This window comes from Delphinus delphis, chromosome 19 (genome assembly GCF_949987515.2).
Source record: "Delphinus delphis chromosome 19, mDelDel1.2, whole genome shotgun sequence".
NCBI lineage: Eukaryota > Metazoa > Chordata > Mammalia > Artiodactyla > Delphinidae > Delphinus > Delphinus delphis.
Window position 1 is genome coordinate 19,986,283 of NC_082701.1, and position 23,663 is coordinate 20,009,945.

At 55.3% G+C, this 23,663-nt stretch overlaps 3 protein-coding genes and 1 long non-coding RNA gene across 8 annotated transcripts in view; 2 read left to right on the top strand and 2 right to left on the bottom strand.

Moving 5' to 3' along the window:
* Positions 1 to 17,987, top strand: part of ZNF385C (zinc finger protein 385C) — a 31,392-nt gene extending 13,405 nt beyond the window's left edge. The window contains exons 2-8 of one of the 5 annotated variants that reach the window (XM_059998435.1): positions 7,567 to 7,715; positions 9,508 to 9,618; positions 10,939 to 11,104; positions 14,657 to 14,968; positions 15,495 to 15,691; positions 15,992 to 16,102; positions 16,634 to 17,987. In XM_059998435.1, coding sequence (XP_059854418.1) covers positions 7,567 to 7,715; positions 9,508 to 9,618; positions 10,939 to 11,104; positions 14,657 to 14,968; positions 15,495 to 15,691; positions 15,992 to 16,102; positions 16,634 to 16,870 — 1,283 coding nt within the window. In that variant the 3' untranslated portion in view covers positions 16,871 to 17,987. The remainder of the gene's footprint in view (positions 1 to 7,566; positions 7,716 to 9,507; positions 9,619 to 10,938; positions 11,105 to 14,656; positions 14,969 to 15,494; positions 15,692 to 15,991; positions 16,103 to 16,633) is intronic. The other 4 variants (XM_059998436.1, XM_059998439.1, XM_059998438.1 and 1 more) reach the window with 4 other exon arrangements.
* C19H17orf113 (chromosome 19 C17orf113 homolog) lies at positions 2,728 to 7,206 on the top strand. The gene is made up of 2 exons (XM_059998434.1): positions 2,728 to 3,270; positions 4,436 to 7,206. Exons 1-2 carry the CDS (start codon positions 2,728 to 2,730, stop codon positions 5,918 to 5,920), a joined length of 2,028 nt encoding a protein of 675 aa, XP_059854417.1. The 3' UTR covers positions 5,921 to 7,206.
* Positions 14,858 to 15,554, bottom strand: LOC132415217 (uncharacterized). The gene is made up of 3 exons (XR_009517105.1): positions 15,419 to 15,554; positions 15,267 to 15,331; positions 14,858 to 15,126 (listed from the first exon to the last, which is right to left on the bottom strand). It is a non-coding gene; the product is annotated as an uncharacterized lncRNA (long non-coding RNA).
* A 1,447-nt stretch (positions 17,988 to 19,434) lies between the features above and the next one.
* On the bottom strand, positions 19,435 to 22,298 carry NKIRAS2 (NFKB inhibitor interacting Ras like 2). The gene is made up of 4 exons (XM_059998440.1): positions 22,195 to 22,298; positions 21,099 to 21,206; positions 20,458 to 20,699; positions 19,435 to 19,815 (listed from the first exon to the last, which is right to left on the bottom strand). Exons 2-4 carry the CDS (start codon positions 21,190 to 21,192, stop codon positions 19,576 to 19,578), a joined length of 576 nt encoding a protein of 191 aa, XP_059854423.1. The 5' UTR covers positions 21,193 to 21,206; positions 22,195 to 22,298; the 3' UTR covers positions 19,435 to 19,575.
* Positions 22,299 to 23,663: the final 1,365 nt, after the last annotated feature.

Genomic DNA, 23,663 nt, shown 5'->3' on the forward strand with positions numbered 1-23,663 from the left:
TAGTCCAAGCAAGAGATGATGGTGGCCTGGACAGGGAAGGTGGCAGTGGCATGGAGAGAAGGGATGACTTAGAGGTAGATCGTAGAGGTGGAATCAACAGGACCTGTGGACAGACCAGGTCCTGATGCGGAAGAGAGTGGGGGTTGGATGGGCAGTTTTTCCAGCCGGAGCAGCTGGGTGGGAGAAAGGGCCGTTTTCCTGAGCGGGGCAGCCTGGGAGAGGAGCATATTTTGTAGGGACAGATACAGGAGAGATCTGTTTAGAAAAGCCAGGAAGGCAGTTGGATAGAAAGGTGTGGTGCCCAGAGGAGGGTCCTGTAGAGATGGTTCTGAGCTCTTGGGACAGTTTGAGATAGGGAAGAAGAGGATGAGATGACATCAGAGGAGTGGCTGATGGGAGCAAGGAAAACCAGGGGCTGTGGTGTCCTGGAAGGCAAGAGAAAAGTGTGTTTCAGGGGGGTGTGATGAGCAATACCAACTGCCACTCAGAGTCCAGGGGAAGAGGACCAGCAAGGTTCACCCACTTCTGGCAACATGGAGTGCTTCTCCTTACACTGAATGGGCTGCCCGTGGAATTCTACTCATCTGCCCTTACTCTACCTACCTACTAAGCGCCAGGTTCCACACAGGGCGCTGGGTGTAATATCAGGTGGGCAAGACAGTCACTGCTTTCTCAGAGTTTAGAATCAGCTAAACCAACAGCCTCAGAAACAGGAAGTTGTTGGGACTTCCCTGGCGGTCCAGTGGTTGGGACTTTGCCTTCCAGTTCCGGGGGTGCAGGTTCGATCCCTGGTCAGGGGAGCTGGGATCCCGCATGCCTCCCGGCCGAAGAACCAAAACAGAAGCAATATTGTAACAAGTTCAGTGAAGACTTTGAAAATAGTCCACATCAAAAAAAATCTTAAAAAAAAAAAACCAAGAAGTTGTTTCATATAGCCAAAATAATCCTTTCGTTCTTTTAAACAACCAGTTTTTGCTGAGAGCCATCTGCGTGCCTAGTCCTGTACAGGGACGTAGAGGTACAAAAATGAACAAATGTGATCTTGACCTTCCAGGAACCAAGTACAGAGATACGTCGAGCATCCCTGCGTTCACCATATTGTGTTACAAAGACTCATACACAGGGAATTATGGGAGAATAGAGGACAGGTACCAGCCCAGGTTCGGGGGGGGGGGATTAGGGTGGCAGAGGGGATGCCTGAGCTGCTTTCCAGGTATGAATGGGAAATAGCCAGGGAAAGAGGAGGGATAGGGAGTTCCAGGCACAGGGGATGGAGGCAGGAGCAGAAATAACAGTAATGTGTGTGGGACATGGGAAGCCTTTGGAGCTGGCTGAGCAGACAGGAGTGGGAAGGCTCTGGAGGTGTCCAGAGGCTGGGGGGGGTCTCGCTAGCTCATGGTGAGGTATGTAGACTTAGGCAATGGACACCACCAGAGAGGCGGAAGCAGGGCAGTGACACAGTGGGATCTGTGTGTGGCCTTGCTCTCTGGCCGGTACGTGAGGTATGAATGTGGTGGAACAAAGGCAGAGGCGGAAGCCGCTGCGTAATCCAGGTGAGACGGTGCAGGCCAGGGTCTCAGCATGGCCTGTGGAGTCAGGGGGACTTGGGTTCTAATTCCACCCCAGCCACTTACTGCTTGGCAAACCTCGGGCAAGTCACTTAAAGCTCCCGAGCTTCAGTTTCCTCCTGTCCAAAGTGAGGATGATAGCATCCTCAGAGAGTACTTGCAAGAGTAATCTTGGTCTCCTGATGGGGTCACCCCAGTCCTTAGCACAGGGCCTGAGTCAGTTCGTGCTCGGTAAATGGTAGTTACCGCTGTTGTTATCAGTAACCATGGAGGGGAGGGGCAGGTGTGAGAGATAATGAGGAAGCAGAGGTGGCAGGTCTTGGCCATCAGCTGGACTCCTCATCCTCGCCTCACGCCTGGCGTGGTGGTGGAGGGAGGGAGGTAGAGGCAACCAGCTGGCTGCCTTTAGTCAGGAACCCAGCCCCCGCTTCTGGGCTACCCTTCCCAGAACCGCACAGCTGGTGTGTGTGTGAGCGTGCCCACGCGCGTGTTTAGGGAAGGGAGCTCCAGAGGAAACAAATCCCATTCCTCAGTCCTGTGGCTCTGGGAGCTCAGCTTCGTGCTAACTTCCTTCTGTTGACACAAATGACTGTGGCCTGATGGTACCAGTTATCCTTTGGGTGAGGAGCCAGGATTCAGTCCCGAGTTATTCGTGAGCCCTGAGAACCAGCGCTGTCTCGGGATTATACAGTGTGTTTGCATTGATGGTGCTGGTCTTTCCAGCTCTGAGTTCTGACATGCTTCGGCAGTCAAAGCAATCGATGCCTTGTCCTGGATACAGGGAGACCCTTACAGGGGGCTGCAGACCCCGTACCTCTACCCACTTTGGATAACGCTTTATGGCCCACTCCCAGTAGCCCTTCCCCATTGGGTCCAGTCCACCCCTCGCCCGGGGAGTCCTCTGTGGGCAGTGTGAACCCCCAGTGGACGCCTAACACCTCTCCCTTGTCTCTTTCACCTCCAGTCTCCCACCAGCGGAGTGGAAATAAACTTTCCGGGCTAAGTTAGATGGATGGTCCCCATTAGCCTGGCGGGCTGCCCCCCCTCCTGCCTCCCCACCGACTCCCCTTGTCAAAGGAGGTGCTTCGGTGTGCGGGGCAGGCTGGGGGGACAAGAGCATCTGGGTGGGGGTTGGAGGCGCCCTGCCCCTCGAGCAGGAATGGTGCCCCCGGGGAAGAAACCAGCCGGAGAGGCTTCCAACTCCAATAAGAAGTGCAAGCGTTACTTCAACGAGCACTGGAAAGAGGAGTTCACCTGGCTGGACTTCGACTACGAGCGGAAGTTGATGTTTTGCCTAGAGTGCCGCCAGGCCCTGGTGCGGAACAAGCACGGCAAAGCGGAGAACGCCTTCACTGTGGGCACCGACAACTTCCAGCGCCATGCCCTGCTGCGCCACGTGACCTCGGGGGCCCACCGCCAGGCTCTGGCCGTCAACCGGGGCCGGCCCACTTTTGAGGGCCAGGCTGAGGGTGGAGGGACCTGTCCGGGCCTGGCGACCACCCCCAGCTTCAGGAGTGTCAAGGTGGAAGCGAACCCGGCCAAGGTGGCCGTGCTGACCACGGTGTACTGCATGGCCAAGGAGGACGTGCCTGACAACCGCTGCTCTGCCCTGCTCGAGCTACAGAGGTTCAACCTGTGCCAGGCGCTGCTGGGCATGGAGCACGGCGATTACTACAGTCCTAGGAGGGTGAGGGACATGCAGGTGGGTGGCAGCCAGGGCTGTGGGGGAGGGACTGAGGAGGGAGAACATCGAGCCATCTGGGCATGGTACCAGCACGCCAGGCCCCCGGGCAGCAGCCAAAGCACTTCATTCACACCTTCGCCCATCAGAGCCTTCACTGAGGGCGTACCAGGTGCCAGCTCCTGGGTGCCCAACAGTGAAGAGGCCGGACCAGGCCCTGTCCTCAAGGGCTCAGGTCCGCTCCCCTCACTACCTAGGTCAGAGGTTGCAAACTGGTGGCCTGGGAGCTCGATTGGCCCACAGATGTGTTTTGGTGGTTTTCACAGTTTTTAAGAAAACTTAAATTAGTCTCCAAGATAAACAAAAAACAACAACAACAAAAAAACAAGAGATTACATATAAAAATGTGGATTTGTGACTTCTACTAAAAAGCTAGGTCCTGTGCAGTCAGGGCATGAAGTTCTGGAGTTGGAGAGCAGGGCATGGGCTTCCCCATTCCCTTTGGTTTATCCCTGGCTCACTTCAAGGTCAGTATCACCCATGTGGCCCCTGGGGGCATGCATATTGCAGCTCTGAGCTAGGCACTGGCTGTATGAGTCCTGGGGGCTGGTAAGGGGGTGGGGGAGTTGGATCTCATCGCCCAGAGAGATGACAAACAGCACACAGTTGGGGCCCTTTGTAACTAGTAGGGAGTCAACGTGTCTATCAGTTAATCCCTGAGCAGCAGAGCAGAGGGAGACCCCAGGAATAAGGCTGACAGGGGCAATGCTGTAGAAAAACACACACACACAAAACGCTGTAGAATCTTTATGGTTCCTAAAGCATTTTTACACGTACAACACAAAATTACATTGATGGGAATTCCCTGGCGGTCCAGTGGTTAGGACTCCACGCTTTCACTGATGAGGGCCCGGGTTCAGTCCCTGGTCAGGGCACTAAGATATGAGTCACAACAACCTTTTGAGGAGCTTGGGGGCAGGTATCAGCCTGGTTTTAGAGCTGAGGAAACAGAGATGAACAGCGAGGTGAAATGATTTGCCCAAGGTCACACAGTCAGTAAGTGGCAAAGCTAGGGTTAGTCTGACCCCAGGCCTGTGCTCTTTCTATCACCCCACCCTGCCTGCCTCCCCTTCCCAGGACAAGCCTAACTCTGTCCTCCCTCCCTTTCTTTCCCTGGCTGTCCCAGGTGGCCATTGCCAGTGTCTTGCACACAGAGGCCTGCCAACGCCTGAAGGCATCCCCGTATGTGGGCCTGGTGTTGGACGAGACCAGGGACTGGCCTGAGTCCCACAATCTGGCCTTGTTTGCCACTTCGGTGTCCCCCTGCGATGGCCAGCCTGCCACCACCTTCCTGGGCAGTGTGGAGCTACAGGAAGGCGAGGCCACTGCTGGCCAACTCCTGGACATTCTGCAGGCTTTCGGCGTGTCTGCATCCAAGCTGGCCTGGCTCAGCTCAAGCCTCCCCAGTGACCGCCTGGGGAGCGTGGGCCCGCAGCTCCAGGCTGCCTGCCCACTGCTCATGGAGCTGCACTGCCTCCCCGGCCGGACAGATCCCAAGCCCCCTGCCTACCTAGGTGAATATGAAAGTGTGCTGGATGCCCTATTCCGCCTCCATGGTGGCCCCAGTTCCCACGTGGTCCCTGAGCTCCGGGCGGCACTGGACCTTGCAGCTATTGACTTGGCAGGACCACGGCCAGTGCCCTGGGCCTCCCTGCTGCCTGTGGTGGAAGCAGTGGCTGAGGCTTGGCCTTGCCTGGTGCCCACGCTGGAGGCCTCTGCCCCAGCCTCACCTACAACCAGGGCACTGGCCCTCGCCCTGCGCCAGTTCACCTTTGTGGCCTTCACCCACCTCCTGCTGGATGCTCTGCCGTCCGTGCAGAAGCTCGCCCTTGTCCTGCAGCCAGAAGAGCCGGACTTGGCCTTGCTGCAACCGCTGGTGACGGCAGCTGCAGCCTCCCTCCAAGCGCAGCGCAGCTCAGGTGGGGCGCGTCTCCAGGGCTTCCTGCAGGAACTGGCAACCTCCAGCCCTGACTTGGGCCGCGGCCGCTGCACCTACCGCGGTGTGGAGCTGGTGGGCTACTCCGAGGCTGCGGTCCAGGGCTTGGAGCGGCTGCGGGGGGCTTTCCTGGACTCCATGCGGAGGGGGCTGCGGGACTCCTACCCCGGGCCCTCGCTGGACGCCGTGGCCGCCTTGGCGGCGATCTTCGACCCCCGCCGCTACCCGCAGGCACCCGAGGAGCTGGGCGCGCACGGCGAGGGGGCGCTGCGCGTCCTGTTGCGCGCCTTCGCCCCCGCCGTGGTGTGCCAGCGGGCGCTGGGCGACTTCGCGCTCTTCAAGCGCGTGGTGTGCAGCCTGGGGCGGCTGGGCCCGCGGGCCCTGTGCGCCAAGCTGGCGTGCGCGCGCTCTGAACTGCACGAGCTCTTCCCTGACTTCGCCGCCCTCGCCTCCCTGGCCTTGGCGCTGCCCGCGGGCGCCGGCCTCCTGGACAAGGTCGGCCGCAGCCGGGAGCTGCGGTGGTGGGGGCCGGGCGGGGCGGGGGAAGGCCGGGGCGGCCCCGCGGTGAAGATCGCGGTGGATGGGCCGCCGCTGCACGAGTTTGACTTTGCGCTGGCGGTGGAGTTCCTAGAGAGTGGGTGGGGCGAGGGGCTCCTGGGCTCGCAGCTCACGTGAGGGCGGCCTCCTCTCCTCTGTCCAGCCAACCCGGGGCCCTAGGCTCTCTAAGGGCCAAGCCGGACTTGACTGTGCTGCACCCAAGCTGACCTCCTAGCTGTGGCCTCCCACCCAACTTCCCCGTGCTTCCTCTGCTCCACGCTGAGTACTAACCCAGCCCCGTGGGCTGTGGAGGAGGGGCTGGATCGGGGGCGGGGCTCGGGCCAGTGGGCAGAGGTGCTGGGGTCTGGGGCACCCTAAATATCACTCCTGACCTTTCCAGAGTTTGGTGAGAGTAGCACACCCCTTTCCCTCTGAACTCAGCCCAAGTTTTGGTCCTAGAAAAGTTGAGGGGCTATTGGTTGGAGGGAGGAAGACAGGGTCTGCGCAATTCAGGGGTTGAAGGAGAGGAGACTGGGTCCTTGACTGTTGGCCCCCACTTCTAGCAACATCTCTTCAGATGTGACTGGAGAGCAGATGACCGCCCTTGTTTTTGACACACAGCACAGCACCCTCTCTGTGCACAAGCTAACAGTTCAAGGGAAGTGGTGGTGCCCTCCTCACCAGTAGGCTGCCTGAGGCTTTTCTCTATATGGCTGTGTATATCGACATACACATCTATAAATGTAAAATAAATCTATCCTATCTTTCACAGTGTTAATACACAAAATCTAAAAGGACTTACTTTGGTTTTGCAATGACAGGGTCCAAAAAAGTCCCAGGTGGACTAAATTTATTTCTAATTTTTTTCCTCCTCAAAATCTGGTTGCTCTCTAAGTTCCTAGCCTTCCCCTGCCCTTGCCTCAGACTTTTTTTTTTTTTTTTTGCCACGCCAGGATTTTAGATTTTAGTTCCTCGACCAAAGATTGAACCTGGGCCCTCGGCGCAGAGTCCTAACCACCGGGCTGCCAGGGAATTCCCAGCAGATTTTTTTTTTCTCGCCCACTGCTTGGCTTGTGGGATCTCAGTTGCCCGACCAGGGATCGAACCTGGGCCCCTGCCTCAGACCTTTAAGACCAAAGACTGTAAAGCCACAGTGCTGGACTGGCTGACTCCGAGATGCAGCCTCAGGCCCAGCACAGGGATGTCGGAGGGCTTTTTGCCTCCTGAAGGAAGCAGCTGGGGCCTCACCAGAGCTGGGGAACACATCCTTTCAGATTCCAGTGGGTTTCCCATCCCCTCTGTCAGCCCTTGCTGTGAACCATGTGGGGATCTGGACAGGGTAGGTAGTGAGAGGGGAGGGGGCTGGCCTCTCCCCAGGCCTCCTGGGTTTGGGTTTAATTTGCAATAAAGTGGAAACCCAGTGCATCGTGCAGTCTCCGTGGTGGTGTGTGTGTCAGGGGCCTGACTCCCTTGGCCTGACTCCCCTCTGGGCTTCATTTAGGTTGTTACGCTGCCCCTGTGGGTGGGGTGGTGGTCATCCTTCTGGGCTGGCAGCCTGGAACTGTGGACTCCCTGCTTCTGCTTCCCCAGTTGTGGAGAGGAGAGGCGCAGAAACGTGCTGTCATCGCCCTGGACTCGGCCAGTGCTACTTTGTGGACAGGGAGACAGGGGCTTCTGCTCTCTCTCTACACCCAAGAAGCCCATCAGCCTCGTGTTCTGGCTGCGGAGGGAGGAGTGAGCCCCGTGGCTCCCCGTTTCAGACCCTGCCCTTCTTCCTCCTGCAGCAGGCCCGGCCTCCAGCACCCCCAGCCCCCTGCTGGCCTCCCTGCCCCTGCCCGCCAGGCCTCTGCAGCCCCCGCTGGACTTCAAGCACTTGCTCGCCTTCCACTTCAATGGTGCCACCCCGCTCAGTCTCTTCCCCAACTTCAGCACGGTACGGGCTGGGCTGGCGGGTGGGGGGCATGCAGCCGAGTGTGGGGGTGGAGGGGAAGGGGGGCTGCAAGGGCCCAGCTCTCAGAAGCTGGTCACCAGAGTGACCAAGTGCTCCTGAAATGGGGCCCAGCTCCCACTTAGGCCAGGGATCCAGGATGGTATCACCCCCTCCCCCCAGCAACTACTGCTGGGCCCTGGGGGGGGCCTGTGAACTGCAGGTTTCACTTGAGTTTCTCTATGGGGATGTCTGTGTGCACTCGGGGTGTGCCTTTCTGTTTTAGTTTGTCTCTATAGGACTTTGTTGTTCGTGGGTGTGAGCTTGTGCATGTGTGTTTATAAACTCTGTGCCTGGGTAGTTGTCTGTAATTAGTGTATGTGCTTGTGTATCTGAGAGTTTTTTTGTGTCTTGGTGTCGACTGTGTATTTGTTTGGTGTGTGTCTGGCCTCTGAGTGAGTGTTTTTCGTGGTTTGGGTGACCGTAAGTGTGTGGATGTTGGTGTGTATGCCAGTGTATATCTTCCTACTTGTCTCTGTAATTTGTAACTGCCTGTAAGCTTATGCGCTGTGTGTCTGTCTACTAGTCTGTATACACGGAAACATGTATTTCCATGTGTGTATGTGTGTAAATATGAAATTTACTTCACTACATGACCTATAAGGTACGTCCCCTTTTTTAAAAAATTTGGAAAATCAAATATAATCATTGATGAACCCCACCCCATCCTGACAAGATGGTAGGAAATTCCGTCTCAGTCACCCTTGGGAGCTCCTTCCTTCCCACCCTCCGGGGTTGTGCAAACGTCCTATGGAGCCTGAGACATTTGGGGAGGGTCCTCTGGTCTTCGGTCCCCACTGTCACTTGCTGACATGCTCACTGTTCAGGCACATAATCCCTAAGAGGGGGTCAACCCACTGTCGTCCTCCTACTGGGGGCCCTGCAGGCCACTCTCCTCTGAAGTCCTGTCCTCTGCACGCCCCCGCCTTGGGTGCTGTGGGAGTTAGAGCCTCTTTCTCTTGTCAAGGAAGTTTCTCTCAAAGTTTCTGTTCTCCTCTCTCAGGAAGGTTTGGAAAGTTCCTCTTCCAGACAGCTTCTGCTTTGGGCCCAACAACCTAGCCCCTGAGAAAAGGGAACATAAAAGCTTGGTTTGATAGAAGAAAAAAAATTTATTTAAAATAAGGAAAAGAAAAAAACACGCAAATTAATATGCCAGAGAAACGACCCTACTACTCGGGGAACCCCCCTCTGGCTTCCACTTGCTGCCCCTGCTGCGCCCGCCCAGCCCCCCACCGCCCCTGGGCCGTGGCTGTCCCTCTCCCTCTCAGACCCGGTGACAATGGCAGAACTGATAAGATAAGTCTTATGTCCCCCAGCCCGCAGGTCCAGCGCAAGTCTGGGTTATGGGAGAGGAAATTCCAAATTCCTTTCTCTGCTTCTGCCTGCCCCCAACTCTCTGTCCCGATAGTTGTGACTCTTGCGAATGAGAAAAAAAAGAGACCAGAGGGGCGGCAAGAGATGCCAGTGTGATCGCCAGCGCATGGTTCTGTTCCACAAGGTCATGGAGGTCATCCTGGCCATCCCCCTGCCTCTAAGCAGAAGCGTAGGCCTACAGAGAAGGTCAGCCAGGGAAGAGGCTGTTTCTTTTTCTCTAATATCCACAGACATGGGAAATTTCTTCCTCTGGGCTGGTCACTGCCCTCCTCCGTAGTCTTAGTTTTTGGCATTTTGCAGTGCCCGCCCCCCGCCCTTACTGAGCTGACCCCAAAGTTACTGTGCACTCCCACCCCCTTCACAGATGGACCCGGTCCAGAAGGCCGTCATCAGTCACACATTTGGGGTTCCCTCCCCTCTGAAGAAGAAGCTCTTCATTTCCTGTAACATCTGTCACCTGAGGTTCAACTCAGCGGTGAGAAGGAGTAGTGGATACAGGCTGGGGAGGGGGCTGGAGACTGGGCTTCTGGGGTCTTTCCTGGAGGAATAGGGGTGGCAAAGGGACTGGGCTCCGTATTTTCTGTCCTTCGTTGCAGAAGAGCCCCTCCTGGTCCTTTATCCATCCCATCCTCTCCTCTCTCCAGATTCCTCTGCCCCTGTCCCATCCCATCCCCCTGGGATTTCATTTCCCTCCCCTGTGCCTCTCTCCTGTGTCCTGGACCCTTCTGCCAGAGAGAAGGCTGCCCTTCCCTACTCCGGGTCCCAGAGGTCACCATCGGCTCTCGGTCCAGAGCTGAGTTCTTAATGCACCTGAGAGTTTCCAGAATGTGTTCATGCCTATCCTCTTAATGAGTTCTCTTGATACATCTGTGAGATGGATAGAGGTGCTATCATCAGCCCCACTTTTCAGATGAGGAAACTCAGCCTCAGAGAGGTTAAGTGACTTGCATGAGGCCACACAGCTGGTAAGTAGAGCTGGGATTTGAACCCAGGCCTGGCTGACCCCATAGTCCGCATGTTTTCTACCATGGCCCGCCCCTAGGGAGCGGACCTTCCCTGCTCTGGTGAAAGTGCCCAGGGAGGGGTCACGGGGGCCTGTCTTTCCTACTTTTGGGAGCAACAAAAAGGGACCCCTAGTGGACAGGCCAGATCTGGAGGGTCCCTCCAGGCCTTCAGGTTATGTAAGTCATGCAAGTGATGAACAGAGAGACTTCACTCTGAGGGAGGAACCGTTATCTTCTTCATACCAGGCCCAGCACAGTGCCTGGCACATAGCAAATGTTCAATAACTATTTGTTGGGAAAATGTACAAAGGGTTGAATGATCTGAGGTGCACATTCCCGAAAGTGTGGGGACTGCTCTGTTTTTCCACTTGTGCATTTATAAACCTGTTGGTAACTAACATTCACTGAGCACCTACTGTTTGTACTAGGCCCTTATCATTCATGTTCTCATTTTAATTCTCACAACTCTGTGAAATCAGTATTATCATCACAGAGCTCACGAGCGAGGAAACTGAGGCTCAGAGAGGTGACGGGACCTGCCCAAAGATGCACAGTTAATAAGCTGCTGAGGCAGAATTTGAAGCCAGGGGCTGCTTGCCTGCGAGCTCGTGTATGAGAATGCATTCTGTAAACCTCAGGGCCACACACATGCTGTGATGATGACAAGCGTGCGCCCCCTGTGTGGCCGGAGCCGTGCCTCCCTCTGACCTGCCCCCTGCCCAGTGCCAGCTCAGGGATGGGGCAGGTGGACTCAGCCAGTGAATGGTGACCCCACGCCCTCCCCTCCCCAGAACCAGGCCGAAGCACACTACAAAGGCCACAAACACGCCAGAAAACTCAAGGCTGTCGAAGCCACCAAGAGCAAGCAGAGGCCGCAAACCCTGGCCCAGGATGGGACGCTGGTGTCCCCATCCCCGACTCCAGCCAATGGAGCCCCTGAAGAGCCACAGAGCAAAGGTCAGTCCTGAACTTTTCTCCCCCCATCCCACTCCAAATCTGGCTCTGACAAGGGGTTGAGCGATTTCTGCCTATTATTATTCCTGCTTGTGTGGGAGTATTCCATACATACAGGGAAAGGCACACATCACATGTGTAGAGCGCCACGGATTTTCCAGTCTGGATCTGCTGAGATGAAGAAATGTGTCACAAGCACCCTAGAAGCCCCTCCTTGGGTCCCCTCCCGGTCACTACCTTGTTGTTAGCTTCCTAGGGCTGTGATAACAAATGACCACAAACTGGGTGGCTGAAAATAACAGAGATGTATTTTCTCACAGTTCTGGAGGTCAGCAGTTTGAAGCAAGGTGTCAGCAGGGTTGGTTCCTTCTGGGGGCACGGGTGGGTGGGGGGAATCTGTTTCATTCCGCTCTTCTAGCTTCTGGCCGTTGCCGGCAGTCCTTGGCTTGTGGATGCCTCATTCCGATCTCTGCCTCCGACTTCACATCACATTTTCCCCAGTGTCTCTGTGCTTTCACATGGTCTTCTTATAAGGACACCAGTCATTGGATTAGGGCCCACCCTAGTCCAGTATGATCTCGTCTTAACTAATTACATCAGCAAAGACCCTATTTCCAAATAAGATCACATTCTGAGGTTCCAGATGGACATGAGTTTGGAGGTGATGCTATCCAACCACCTACACCCCTCCCCCAGAGTAACTATGAGCCTGACCTTTCTCACCAGAGATCAATTTCACCTGGTTTTCGTTAATGATATACAGATGGTCCCCGACTTCATGGTGGTTTGGATTATGATTTTTTTTTTTTTTTTTTTTGCGGTACACGGGCCTCTCACAGCTGTGGCCTCCCCCGCCGCGGAGCACAGGCCCCAGACGTGCAGGCTCAGCGGCCATGGCCCACGGGCCCAGCCACTCCGTGGCATGTGGGATCCTCCTGGACCGGGGCACAAACCCGCGTCCCCTGCATCGGCAGGCGGACTCCCAACCACTGCGCCACCAGGGAAGCCCTGGATTATGATTTTTTGACTTCACAACGGTGTGAAAGCCATATGCATTCGGTAGACACTGGACTTCCAATTTCGAATTTTGATCTTTTCTGGGCTAGCAACATACGGCAGTGGTCCCCAACCTTTTTGGCACCAGGGACCAGTTTCACGGAAGACAATTTTCCCACGGACCGGGGAGGGAGTGTTGGTTTCAGGATGATTCAAGCGCATTACATTTATTGTGCACTTTATTTCCATTATTATTACATTGTAATATATAATTAAATAATTATATAGCTCACCATAATGCAGAATCAGTGAGAGCCCTGAGCTTGTTTTCCTGCAACTAGTTGGTCCCATCTGGGGATGATGGGAGACAGTGACCCCGAAGTGTGTTGCTTATGTCCAGTCTGCTCTGTAAGATGCAGCTTAATTGTCACTTGCCACTCACTGATAGGACTTTCTTTTTTTTTTTAAGAAATTTATTTATTTTTGGCTGCATTGGATCTTCGTTGCTACGCATGGGCTTTCTCTAGTTGCGGCTAGTGGGGGCTACTCTTTGTTGTGGTGCACAGGCTTCTCATTGCGGTGGCTTCTCTTGTTGCAGAGCATGGGCTCTAGGGCACTTGGGCTTCAGTAGTTGTGGCGCATGGGCTTAGTTGCTCCACGGCATGTGGGATCTTCCTGGACCAGGGCTTGAACCCGTGTCTCCTGCATTGGCAGGTGGATTCTCAACCACTGCGCCACCAGGGAAGCCCACTGATAGGTTTTTTCTTTTAATTAATTAATTAATTTGTTTTTATTTTTGGCTGTGTTGGGTCTTCGTTGCTGTGCATGGGCTTTCTCTAGTTGCGGCGAGCAGGGGCTACTCTTCGTTACGGTGCGCTGGCTTCTCATCGCAGTGGCTTCTCTTGTTGCAGAGTATGGGTTCTAGGGCACTTGGGCTTCAGTAGTTGTGGCGCATGGGCTTAGTTGCTCTGTGGCATGTGGGATCTTGCTGGGCCAGGGATCGAACCTGTGTCCGCTGCATTGGCAGGCAGATTCTTAACTGCTGCGCCACCAGGGAAGCCCACGGATAGGGTTTTGATATGAGTCTGCAGGCAGTTGATTTATTGTGGTCTCTGTGCAGTCAGACCTCTCTGCTAATGATGATCTGTATTTGCAGCCGCTCCCCAGCGCTAGCATCACCGCCTCAGCTCCCCCCCCAGATCATCAGGCATTAGATTCTCATAAGGAGCCCACAGCCTAGATCCCTCGCGCGCACTTCACAGTAGGCTTCGTGCTCCTATGAGAATCTAATGCGCTGCCGCTGATCTGACAGGAGGCGGAGCTCAGGTGGTAATGCGAGCGATGGGGAGTGGCTGTAAATACAGATGAAACGTCACTCGCTCACCCGCCGTTCACCTCCTGCTGTGCAGCCCGGTTCCTAACAGGCCACAGACTGGTACCGATCCGATCCGTGGCCTGGGGGGTGGGGACCCCGATATACGGTAGGTGCATACTCTTTTGTGATGCTGGTCAGCAACAGCCGCGTGCCCAGGAGGGTAAACAACTGACACACAACCCATTCTGTGCCCATGCAAGCAATCTGGTTTTCACTTTCAGCACAGTATTCAATAAATGACATGAGATATTGAACACTTTATTATAAAACAGGCTTTGTGTTAGATGACATTGCTCAACTGTAGGCTAATGTAGGTGTTCTGAGCACATTTAAGGTAGGCTGGGTCAAGCTATGATGTTCCGTAGGTCAGGTGTATTAAATGCATTTTTTAAAAAAAATTTCCTTCCTTTTTATTGATTGATTGATTTTGGCTGTGTTGTGTCTTAGTTGCGGCACACGGGATCTTTTGTTGCGGTGGGAGGGCTCTTTGTTGCAAGGCGCAGGCTTCTCTCTAGCTGTGGCACGTGGGCTCAGTTGCCCTGCAGCATGTGGGATCTTAGTTTACTGACCAGGGATCAAACCCATGTCCCCTGCATTGGAAGGCAGATTCTTAACCACTGGACCACCAGGGAAGTACCTGCATTTTCAACTTATGACATTTTCAACTTACGGTATTTTCAACTTACGATGGGTTTATCAGGATATAACCCCATCAGAAGTTGCTGCGTGTAGCTGTATTTTGTCCTTTTTCATTGCCATGTAATATTCCATTGCGTGACCCATCAACTCTTTTCGCTATTCTCCTGCTGACAAATATTTGGATAGTTTCCAGTTTTCTCTGCTATGAATAGTGCTCCATGAATATTCTGGCACATCTTTTGGGTGACTTCCACATAGTTAACAGCTCCCTAATGACTGTAGATCATCAGGGCTGGGTGGGCCCTCTGAGACCACTGGATCCAACTTTATCATATCAGGTGGGAAAGCTGAGGCCCAAGGAGGCCCAAGGAGGCCCAAGTCTGCCCAGTGATTTGGTGGGGAGTCTGGAATTCAGTGCTGGTCATATCTACACCAGGGACCCTTCCAATCTGCCATGCCACCCCCAGAATATCTGTGCTTAAAATCGTGGTCTCGAGAATCATCTTGGGCCTCACACTCTTACCCCACGCCTTCCATCTCCCCAGCAGTTCCTGCAGCCCCTCCTCCTGGTCCCAAAGTCCAGCCACCCCTGAGTCCGGAACCCACGGCCAGGGAGCCGGCCCACTCAGACGTCTTGGATGCTGCCTCCTCTTCCTCCTCTTCCTCCTCTTCCTCCTCTTCCTCTTGCCCACCCTGCTCCCCAGAGCCTGGGAGAGAGGCGCCAGGGCCTGAACCGGCGGCGGCTGCTGTGGAAAGTGGTGTGAGTGGGGAAGGCAGGAGCGAGAAGGGGCGCCTCTACTGCCCCACGTGTAAGGTGACCGTGAACTCCGCCTCCCAGCTTCAGGCTCACAACACAGGTCAGTGCGCCCCTCACCAGCTCGAGTCCCGGGGAGGAGATGGCCCTCAGCAGGTGTGGGCAGGCTAGAGCTTCTGGGCACTTTGCTGCAGGGCTAGGTGACAGAGGCGCTGTGCTCAGCTGTGGCTGGGTGGGCATTTCAGGTCCTCCCGGTAGTGCCTGAGGAGGGAGAGTCGGGGAGAGAAGTCAGGCAGCAAGAACTGGAGGGTCATCACTGAAGACAGGAGACACCCCCCCCATCTCTCCTTCCATCAGACCCGAGGGAATTGGGTTGGAATGAGAGCCAAAGGGAAGCCGACCTGTTACTCAGCAACAAGGCCTTCCTTGGGGGATGCTGGCATGAAATGAGAACAGCCGGGAGGACCTTTGGGAGGGAAAGAGAAATCTCACATGGCTGGAGGGGCTGGCGGTGCTGAGCAGCCTGGAGGCTTCAGGGGGCAGTCAAACTGACCTGGTTTGGAGGGGGTCTCCGTGGCCCCTGAAGCCCCTCTTTGGTGCTAGCAAGCTGTCTTCTTTCCTCCCTCCAGGAGCCAAGCACCGGTGGATGGTGGAAGGTCAGCGGGGCGCTCCCCGCAGGGGCAGGGGCCACGCAGTGCCCCGGGGAGGAGCTGGACACAAGGCCAAGAGAGTGACGGGGGTCCGTGGGGGCCGGCAGGGGCCCAGGCCCCCTTTCCACTGTGCTCTCTGTCAGCTCCAGGTCAATTCGGAGACCCAACTCAAGCAGGTGGGGCAAGTGCGGCTGGGATTGGGGGTGGAGCAGGGGTGAGGGGGGTGGGCCCAGTGCCAGGCCAGGAGGAGGGAGCCTGCGGGGAGGAGGTGGGTAGAGCAGAGCAGGGAGCAGTGGAGGAAGAGGTGCGAGGCTCCTGGAAGGCGAAGGCCAATTCTTAACCTCGCCTTCCCAGGGCCACTCCAGGGCCATGTGCATTAGGTGTGTGAATTGTGGGTAGAGGAAGGGTGAGCTAGCCGTAGTTTGGGGGTCCTTGGGTTCCTCATCTTGTTCCCAGTCTGTCTGTCTGTCCATTAGCACCTGAGCAGCAGGAGGCACAAAGACCGCCTGGCCGGGAAGCCCCCCAAGCCCTCCAGCCAGCACAGCAGGCTGCAGAAGCACGCAGCGCTGGCTGTGAGTATCCTCAAGGTATCTGTCTCCGGGCGACAGAGCTGGGACCCGGGTCCAGAGGGGAGAGGGTAAGGGGAGAGGGTAGGCCGGAAGGGAGGGCCAGCTGGGCGGCTGGGAGGAGGGGCAGGAAGGAAGCCACCCCCGTTGGAGGCTGCCTGGGCAGGGAAAGAGCTGGGGTTGGGTTTTTGGCTGTCTGGGGATCTGCTCAGAAACATTTCCGGGGGGGAAGGTGGGCCCAGGTAGTAACCTCAGGGGCAACAGCGAGGCGTGGGCGTGCATCTCCCGGAGACCATCTCCACCCCCGCTCCCCATAGCCTCCTCCCTCGGCCCATCCTAAGATTCTCCTCCCTCCAGGCAGGAAGGCAGGTGGTGGAGAAAGCCCTTTGGAATGAATGTTTGGGGGTGGGAAGGGAGGAGGATTTAGGTTTGGAATCCTGACAGTCACGTTTCCCCCCCACTCCGCAGCAAAAAGCCCAAGGAGGGGGCCCAGGGAGGGGACGGGATTTTCCTGGGGTCAGAGACTTGAGTCCTTTCCTCTCTTCTCTGCAGTCTAAACTGGCCTTGCAGAAGCAACTCACCAAGACGCTGGCAGCCCGCTTCCTGCCCAGCCCGATCCCCACCGCGGCGGCAACCATCTGTGCCCTCCCAGGGCCCCTGGCCCTCCGGCCTGCGCCTACGGCAGCCACCACCCTCTTCCCGCCTCCGATCCTGGGCCCAGCTCTGTTTCGCACCCCAGCAGGAGCCGTTCGCCCTGCCACGGGACCCATCGTCTTTGCCCCCTATTAGCCCTCCTGGGGAGCCCGGGGCTGATTTCCCAGCAGTTGCCCTCCCCCTCCTCCTCTCCCCAAGATGCCTCGGTTCCCTGCATCCCACAGGAGACTGCCTTTTACAGCCTAGGGGTTCCTGCCCAATCTAGGAAGAGCTGGGCTAATGCTAAGAGCCCTTCACTGAATCTGTACTGGGGATTCAACTAATGCCCCCCGGCCCGAGGACCATCCCTCTGCACCCTCCCTTCCCCAGGCCTCTAGGGCTAGCCCTGGGCTCCCCTCCATTTCCCATCCTGATTTATGGGGAACAAACTGGAAAATCCAAAGATCTATGCAGAATCCTAGCCCCAGCCCTGTGGTGCTCTCATTCTCCCACTCAAGACCTATACCCATGTGGCCGAGGTCCGAGGAATCTTACCTTTTCCTAGCCCGACCTCTATTCCCATGCCCTAGGGACAGGGAGGGGAGGCACTCCCCATTCACTGGATTCTCTAGAGAACCACTGGTGTTGAGGGGGCCGTCTCAAGGGAGAAGCTAAGGGGACAGTCACAGCCACCCCAACCACAGGGTCTCAAGATGGAGTGGGTTCAAGGTTACCTGGACGAGCTGACCATTGGGGATGTGGTGGAAGACTGTGGAGGAAGGGAGCAGTGCTAAGTGGGGCAAAGCCAAGGGGTGGCTGGAACTGCAAGCCTCCGGGGCTTTCCATCCGCTCTGACAGGATGGGCTACGACGGGGAGGCCAGGGTAATGTGCTGGCCGGGCCCAGTTTTTAACAGAGGAAGTGCTCAGTCCCACACACGTTCTACTCTCTTAGGCTTTCATTGATTCCTCCTGAATCCCAGCTCTCGGGGCGGGGTGGGGGGAAGGGGGGGTGACACTGGGTCTCCCTCAGACTATGGGTCCAGCTAACACCGAATCCCCCCAGGGCTCCCAAAGAGCTTTCCCTTCCAGCTCTCACCCCAAACTGGCCCCTAGCGCTCACTTCAGCTTTCCCTTCCCCCACGAGCACCCCAAGGCCCCCTCACTGTGACTCACCTGAGTATTGGGATCCGCTTGGAGCCACTCTCAAGACCCGTTTTCATGCTGTCAAAATTAATGTCATAACCTCCATCCCACCCGAGCAGCACTGCCACCCTCACCCCACAATATGGGACTTTGCCAGTATCCACCTGTATCTTTTTTAAAGCTGTTTCCAATGGGAGAACAAGAAAAAGGGGGGAGGGTGGGAAACTTTTTGATAACAGTTGTGGTTTTATTGTGTCCAACGCATCAATAAATCAATTTAAGCCCAAGCCTGTACACGCCCTAACTCGCCCAGCCTGGGCCACCTGACCCTGCTCACCTCTCCCATCTTGGGGAGAAGGGGCGTGTACTGAAGGTCACCTGGCTGTAGTGTCTTCACCTATGCTAGGTGTGTACATCAGAAGCACGAAGTGGGCACGGGAAGTTGTGGGTCACCAGCTCACTTTACAGCGTGTTGGAAGCGTAACCACCCTTCTGAGCCCCCAGAGATCTGGCAGCTCCTGAGAAGCTGCTGTTGGCCGGCTTTACTCTGTTCAGGCATCTGAGGTAAGAGGGGAGGGCTAGACGAGCACCTTGCCCAGCCTCCACCATGGCGGCAGGCATATAAACACAGGTAATCTATAAATAGAAGTCCAGCTATCAGCTGAAAACAACCACAGGAAAGGGTGACGACCAGTCCCCAGGGCTGTGAGGTCCGCGGATCGGGCACTGGGCAGCCACTCTGGCAACTAGAGTGGGTAGTGCACTCCTGCCCCCTGGTGGTTGGGGGGTGGGGAGCAGTGTCCCAGCCTCCAGGGCCACAGGCATAGCACCTTGAAACGGGAGAAGCTAAGGGAACAGTGCAGCCAGCCCAACCATGGGCAGTATACACACAGGGCTGGAGAGGATCTAGATCATCTAAGCAACTGCCGTCACCTTACAGCTGAGAAAATTGAAGCCCCTAGAGGCGAAAGGCCTCGCAGGGCCACAAAGCCAGCTGGTGACTCCCAGCCCAGTCGGCATTCCATTCCACCTCAACCAAGAAAATGCTCCCTGAGCAGGAAGGGGAAGCAGGAAGCTGGGGGAAGAGTTGAAACAGAAGATTATGCTCCCAGCAGGCTAGCTTCTCTCAGCCCAGGAGAAGACAGGAGAGAGGTCAGGGTGTTGGATGAGGAGGCGCCCCGAACACCAGCACACACACGTGTGCACATCTACACACACACACACACAAACGAGACACCTGGATGCCCTTTCTCTAGAATCCAGGCTGGTGCCGTAAGCGTGTGAGTGTGTGTGTGTGAGATTGGCAGGAAACCCAGAGGTGTAAGACCCCTGCGATAGGAATCAGACCCTAGACTGGGCACTTCCACACACAGCTCTGCTTCCTGTCCAGGGCCGGCAGAAGGGACAGTGATCCAAAACCACTCTAGACCTGCTTAAAAGCAAAAACTGATCATGTCACTTCACTGGCATAAATCCTATCAATGGCTTTCCATTGCTGTTAGGATACAGCAGGATGGGGGCTGGGGGGCTTGGGGACCGCTAACCTAGACTATTTGCATTTCCCAGAGTTGGGAGGGAGCAAAAGTGACCTGAGCCTGGGACAGCCCAGCTGCCTGGCCTAGTGGGGAGCTCCCTCCTTGACTGGGAAGGACAGCTTGCCTAAAACCCCCCCTCCCTTTCCCCTCAACCCATCTTCCAGAGCTGGCAAGGCAGCTCTTCAGCCATCCAAGGAGCCGCTGCCCTTGTTCTTGCGGCTGAGGGGGAAGGCAGACTTGCTCTGGGGCTGGGTCATCCTGCTGGCCAGGTAGACGAAGGGCTCCAGCAGTGAACGGCGGTCAGCCACCGACACCTCCCAAAGCTTCACCTTCTCTGACTTGGCCCAGTGCTGAGCCACATCCGGGTCTACACGCCGCTGCTCCTGCAGGTCACACTTGTTGCCGAGGACCACGATGGTGACCTGGGGAAGAGGGACAGAGTAGAGGCCTGTGGCTGTAGCATGGACCTCAGGAATGGTCGTGAGGGCCAGTGACCACCTTGGGCTTGTAATGGAACGCCTGGAGGGGGTGCCAGATGGAGGCCAGAATTTGAACAGAGGGAGGAGAGGAAAAAGCAACCATTTCCACCTCAGAGTCCTAGGAGAGGGAAAGTCTCAACGGCTGATGTCTCATCTCTTCCTGTATTAGAAACTGTGGACGGGGGCCTCCATCTGGAGGAGTTCCATTACAAGCCCTGTGTCACCAGTGCCTGATCATTACTGGCAGTCAGTTAGTTGTTGGCAAAGTAACCGGTGAGGAAGCGCTCCCAGAATGCCTGCAGCTTAAAGCGGGATCTGAGAACAAAAGGGCCTTCACAGGGGAGACCACAGAACCATTATAAAGAAAGACTAGTGGGGACGTCTTAAACTGGAGAAGCCTCTTTGGTAAAGCTGCCTCAACATACGGCCACCTCTAGGAGTGAAGACACCCTCCAGTGGCCTCCATCTCCGCCCTCCAGCTCTAAACCTACGTCCTGGCAAATCAGTGAAAAACAGAGCCTTTCCAGGCCTCCCAAAGCCAGCCCAGGGCCCACTCTCTCTCATCACCAGGGTTCCCACACACACCTCCTTCTTGTCTTTGGATTTGTCAATCTCCTTCTTGAGCAGCTCCACGCGCTGAAAGGACTCTCGGCTGTCCGTGCTGTAGACTAGGACGTAGCCGTCAGTGCAGGAGAAGCAGTGCCGGGGCAACTCAGCCCCATCTCGGAGCCCCCGGGTGTCGTAGAAACGCACCTGCTCCCGCACCCCCCGGTCAGTCTCAATGGAGCCCACGTAGATGTCCTCCTGTGTCTCAATCATCTCAGAACCTGGGACAAAATGAGGAGAAAACTTGTTTCTAGGGAGAAAAGAGATTGGGAACATGAGTGACTGAATATATCCTAACAGGCCAACCAGACAGGGAGAGAAAGGTACATGGGGGCTGAGGAGAGAGGGCCAAAGACTGCGAGTCTGGCCAGACTGGAATAACTTGGGGGGACAGCTCTAATCTCACGCTGATACCTTGCTAAACACAGTGTGACGCGGAAGTTTTTCCTTCCTATCTCGGACATTGGGTTTTCTCTTTCCAGATGTCCTCAGTGTTGTAGGGTTGGGATCTTTCGGTGTAATGACCAGCAGCAGCGACCTTTAGCCTTTTCGTGTTGTGATCAAATCCTCTCCTCATTCTTCCACTTCCTCCACCATGCCTCACGCCCAGCAACACTCACCCACTACGTGGTTTCCGTACAGAAGCTGCTCCAGAATTGAAGTTTTGCCCACAGAAGCCTGGCCACACACGACCACCTTGCAGCTCTTCCCCATGCTTAGCTTTCAACCTTGAAGAACGGAAGCACACTGGGTGAGGCAGGATCAAAACCAAGGGCAAACTTCCCTTGACTGAGGACGCAAGTTCTGAAGTGGATGCATGGCCTCAGGGGTTCGGCCCTGTCTGCTACCCTAGGCAGGGTGTACTAAAGTGATATGTCTATATCCACTACTGGACAGTTAGCTGTATATTATTCATCTTATTCCCAGTACGAGGCCAGTAACTGGCGCAGAGCAGGTGCTCGGTAAGCGTTGCCATAAAGGGGGAAGAGAGTCGCTGGTTTAAAGGAACCACTAGCCAGGTTCCTTTCTGTGCACAGGATGTGGAGGACCAGTTGCTGAAGGGAGCTCTGGCTCAGCTCCCTCTCTTTAACCATGACCCCATGGAGAAATAGGCAGGACTATTATTTTGTGTGCATCTGTCTTATACCACTCTTCCTGGGGAGAATGGACAATTAGGAAGAACATTTTGCTTTCCCGTATGGCTTATCCAGACAATTAGTTCCCTCGAATTCCCAGTCAAGGCCATGGCTCAGATGAAAAAGACAGAAACAAAAGAGTGAAGGAATCTAAGGAAAAAAACACTTCAGAAAAAAGAATAATTTTGTTTCTCTTGAACTGACAAACCCAGATAAGGCCTAGACACAGAAATCCCTTCTCTGTTTGGAGGTCCCAAACAGAGATCTCCTCGAAGGCATCCCAAACACAGGCTTCCCAGAAGGAGCCCCAGACGAGGATTCCGCCCCCGCCAGAGGAGAGATACAGAGATCACTCCCCAAAGGGATCTTAAACAGAAACCTCTCCAAAGTAAACTCTTAGTACAGATCCCCCTCCCCGCGAGGGGCCTCATATAGTGAGCCCCGAAATTAAGGGATACCCCAACTGCTAGGCGGGCCTCCGGAACAGAATTCCCCACGAGAGGGCTCCCAGAGGGAATCGGAATCCTGCCACCTAAAGGGTCCGGAAGCAGTGGTCGATCCCGGCCTCCCAGCTCCGTACCTCCTGGGGCCCTAGCAGCAGCCCGGCCGGGCCCCTCTACGCGCGCCGGGACCAGGGGTGGGGCAGCACGGCCGCAAACACTCGGATCTTCCTCCGGGTCCTTCCGGGCTCCGTCTGGCCCCGCCCCGTAGCTTCCATCCTGCAAGACCTATTTTGGCGGAGGAGAGCCGGCGCCAGCCGAACAGCGCCTCCAGAGGCCGGCGGGGAAATGACGGCCGGGACCTGGGCTGAATGGTCTCCAGAGCACAGGGTTCTAGGCTCCCTAGACCGGCCGGCTGTTTTGGTGCCTCAGATGCCCATATGTTCTTTCTCTAAAGGCTACTACAGTAACACTTTGTTTACTCAGTCATTTATTCATCCAGTGTCTTCTGAGCTCCTACTCTGTGCCAGGTACAGGACCACGTGCTGAGAAAAAGCGGAGGAATTAGACACCGTTGCCGCCCATTAGAACGTCACCATCTAGAGGAGCTAGACATCTAAACCAATAATTACAGTACAGCATGGTAAGAACTATTACAGAGGTGCTATGGGAGCACAACTAAGGGCATTTAACTTGGGGGCAGTGGGCATCACATTCTCCGAGGAACCTTCCTAGAGGAGGTCAGGTCTGTGTTGAAGTTTGAAGGGTGTGGGAGGAAAGGGTGGAGGAAATACGGCAAGAGTCATGGCATTTACTGGAACTACAAGTATTTGGGTTCATTACTGATGGTAGAAAGGAGCCAAATAATCAAAGGCCTGTGTGCTGGCCAAAGAGTTCAAACTGTATCCTAACAGCAGTGGAAAGCCATTGATACGACTTATGCCAGCGAAGTGACATGATCAGTTTTTGCTTTTAAGTGGATCACTCTGGTAGAAGAGTGAAGGTTGGAGAGAGGTGAGACTTGGGGTTAGTTAGACTATGGTAGTATTCCAAGTTTTCCAAAAAATGATGAGAATCTGAATTGGGATGGAAAGGAGATAGATTTGGGAGACATTTGGTAAGAGAATCAACAAGACTTGGTGATAACTTGGGAGTTTTAGATGCCGAGAACACAAAGGAGGAAGATGGTTAAAGACAGATGGGCCTCCTGTATTAGACTGTAGACCGTGAGCCATTGGCAAGCAGGTTAGATGGTCTGAGTCTGCGCTTTCCCAACCCAGCACAAAGTAGGTACTTTGGAGAGGACTGTTGGATGACTGGCTGGCTGAATGACTTCTCTCTTCCAAACCCCTGAGCCTCTCCCATCTTCCACTCCCCAGTGTTAGGTGTGATCTCAGCTCCCTCAGCACTGTGATAGGAAGAACCATGCAAGCGTCCTATGGACAATGGCACAGACTGTTTTACTGGAGAAGCAAGCAAGGGCGTCAGGGGTCTGGGGGGCGGGGTAAATCCTTTTAAAATTCTCTTGACCCATTCTTATTTTAGTACCCTTTAACTTTAAAAATTTAACCTCAAACTCCCCCAGTTTAACCTCAGGAAACCCCTATTT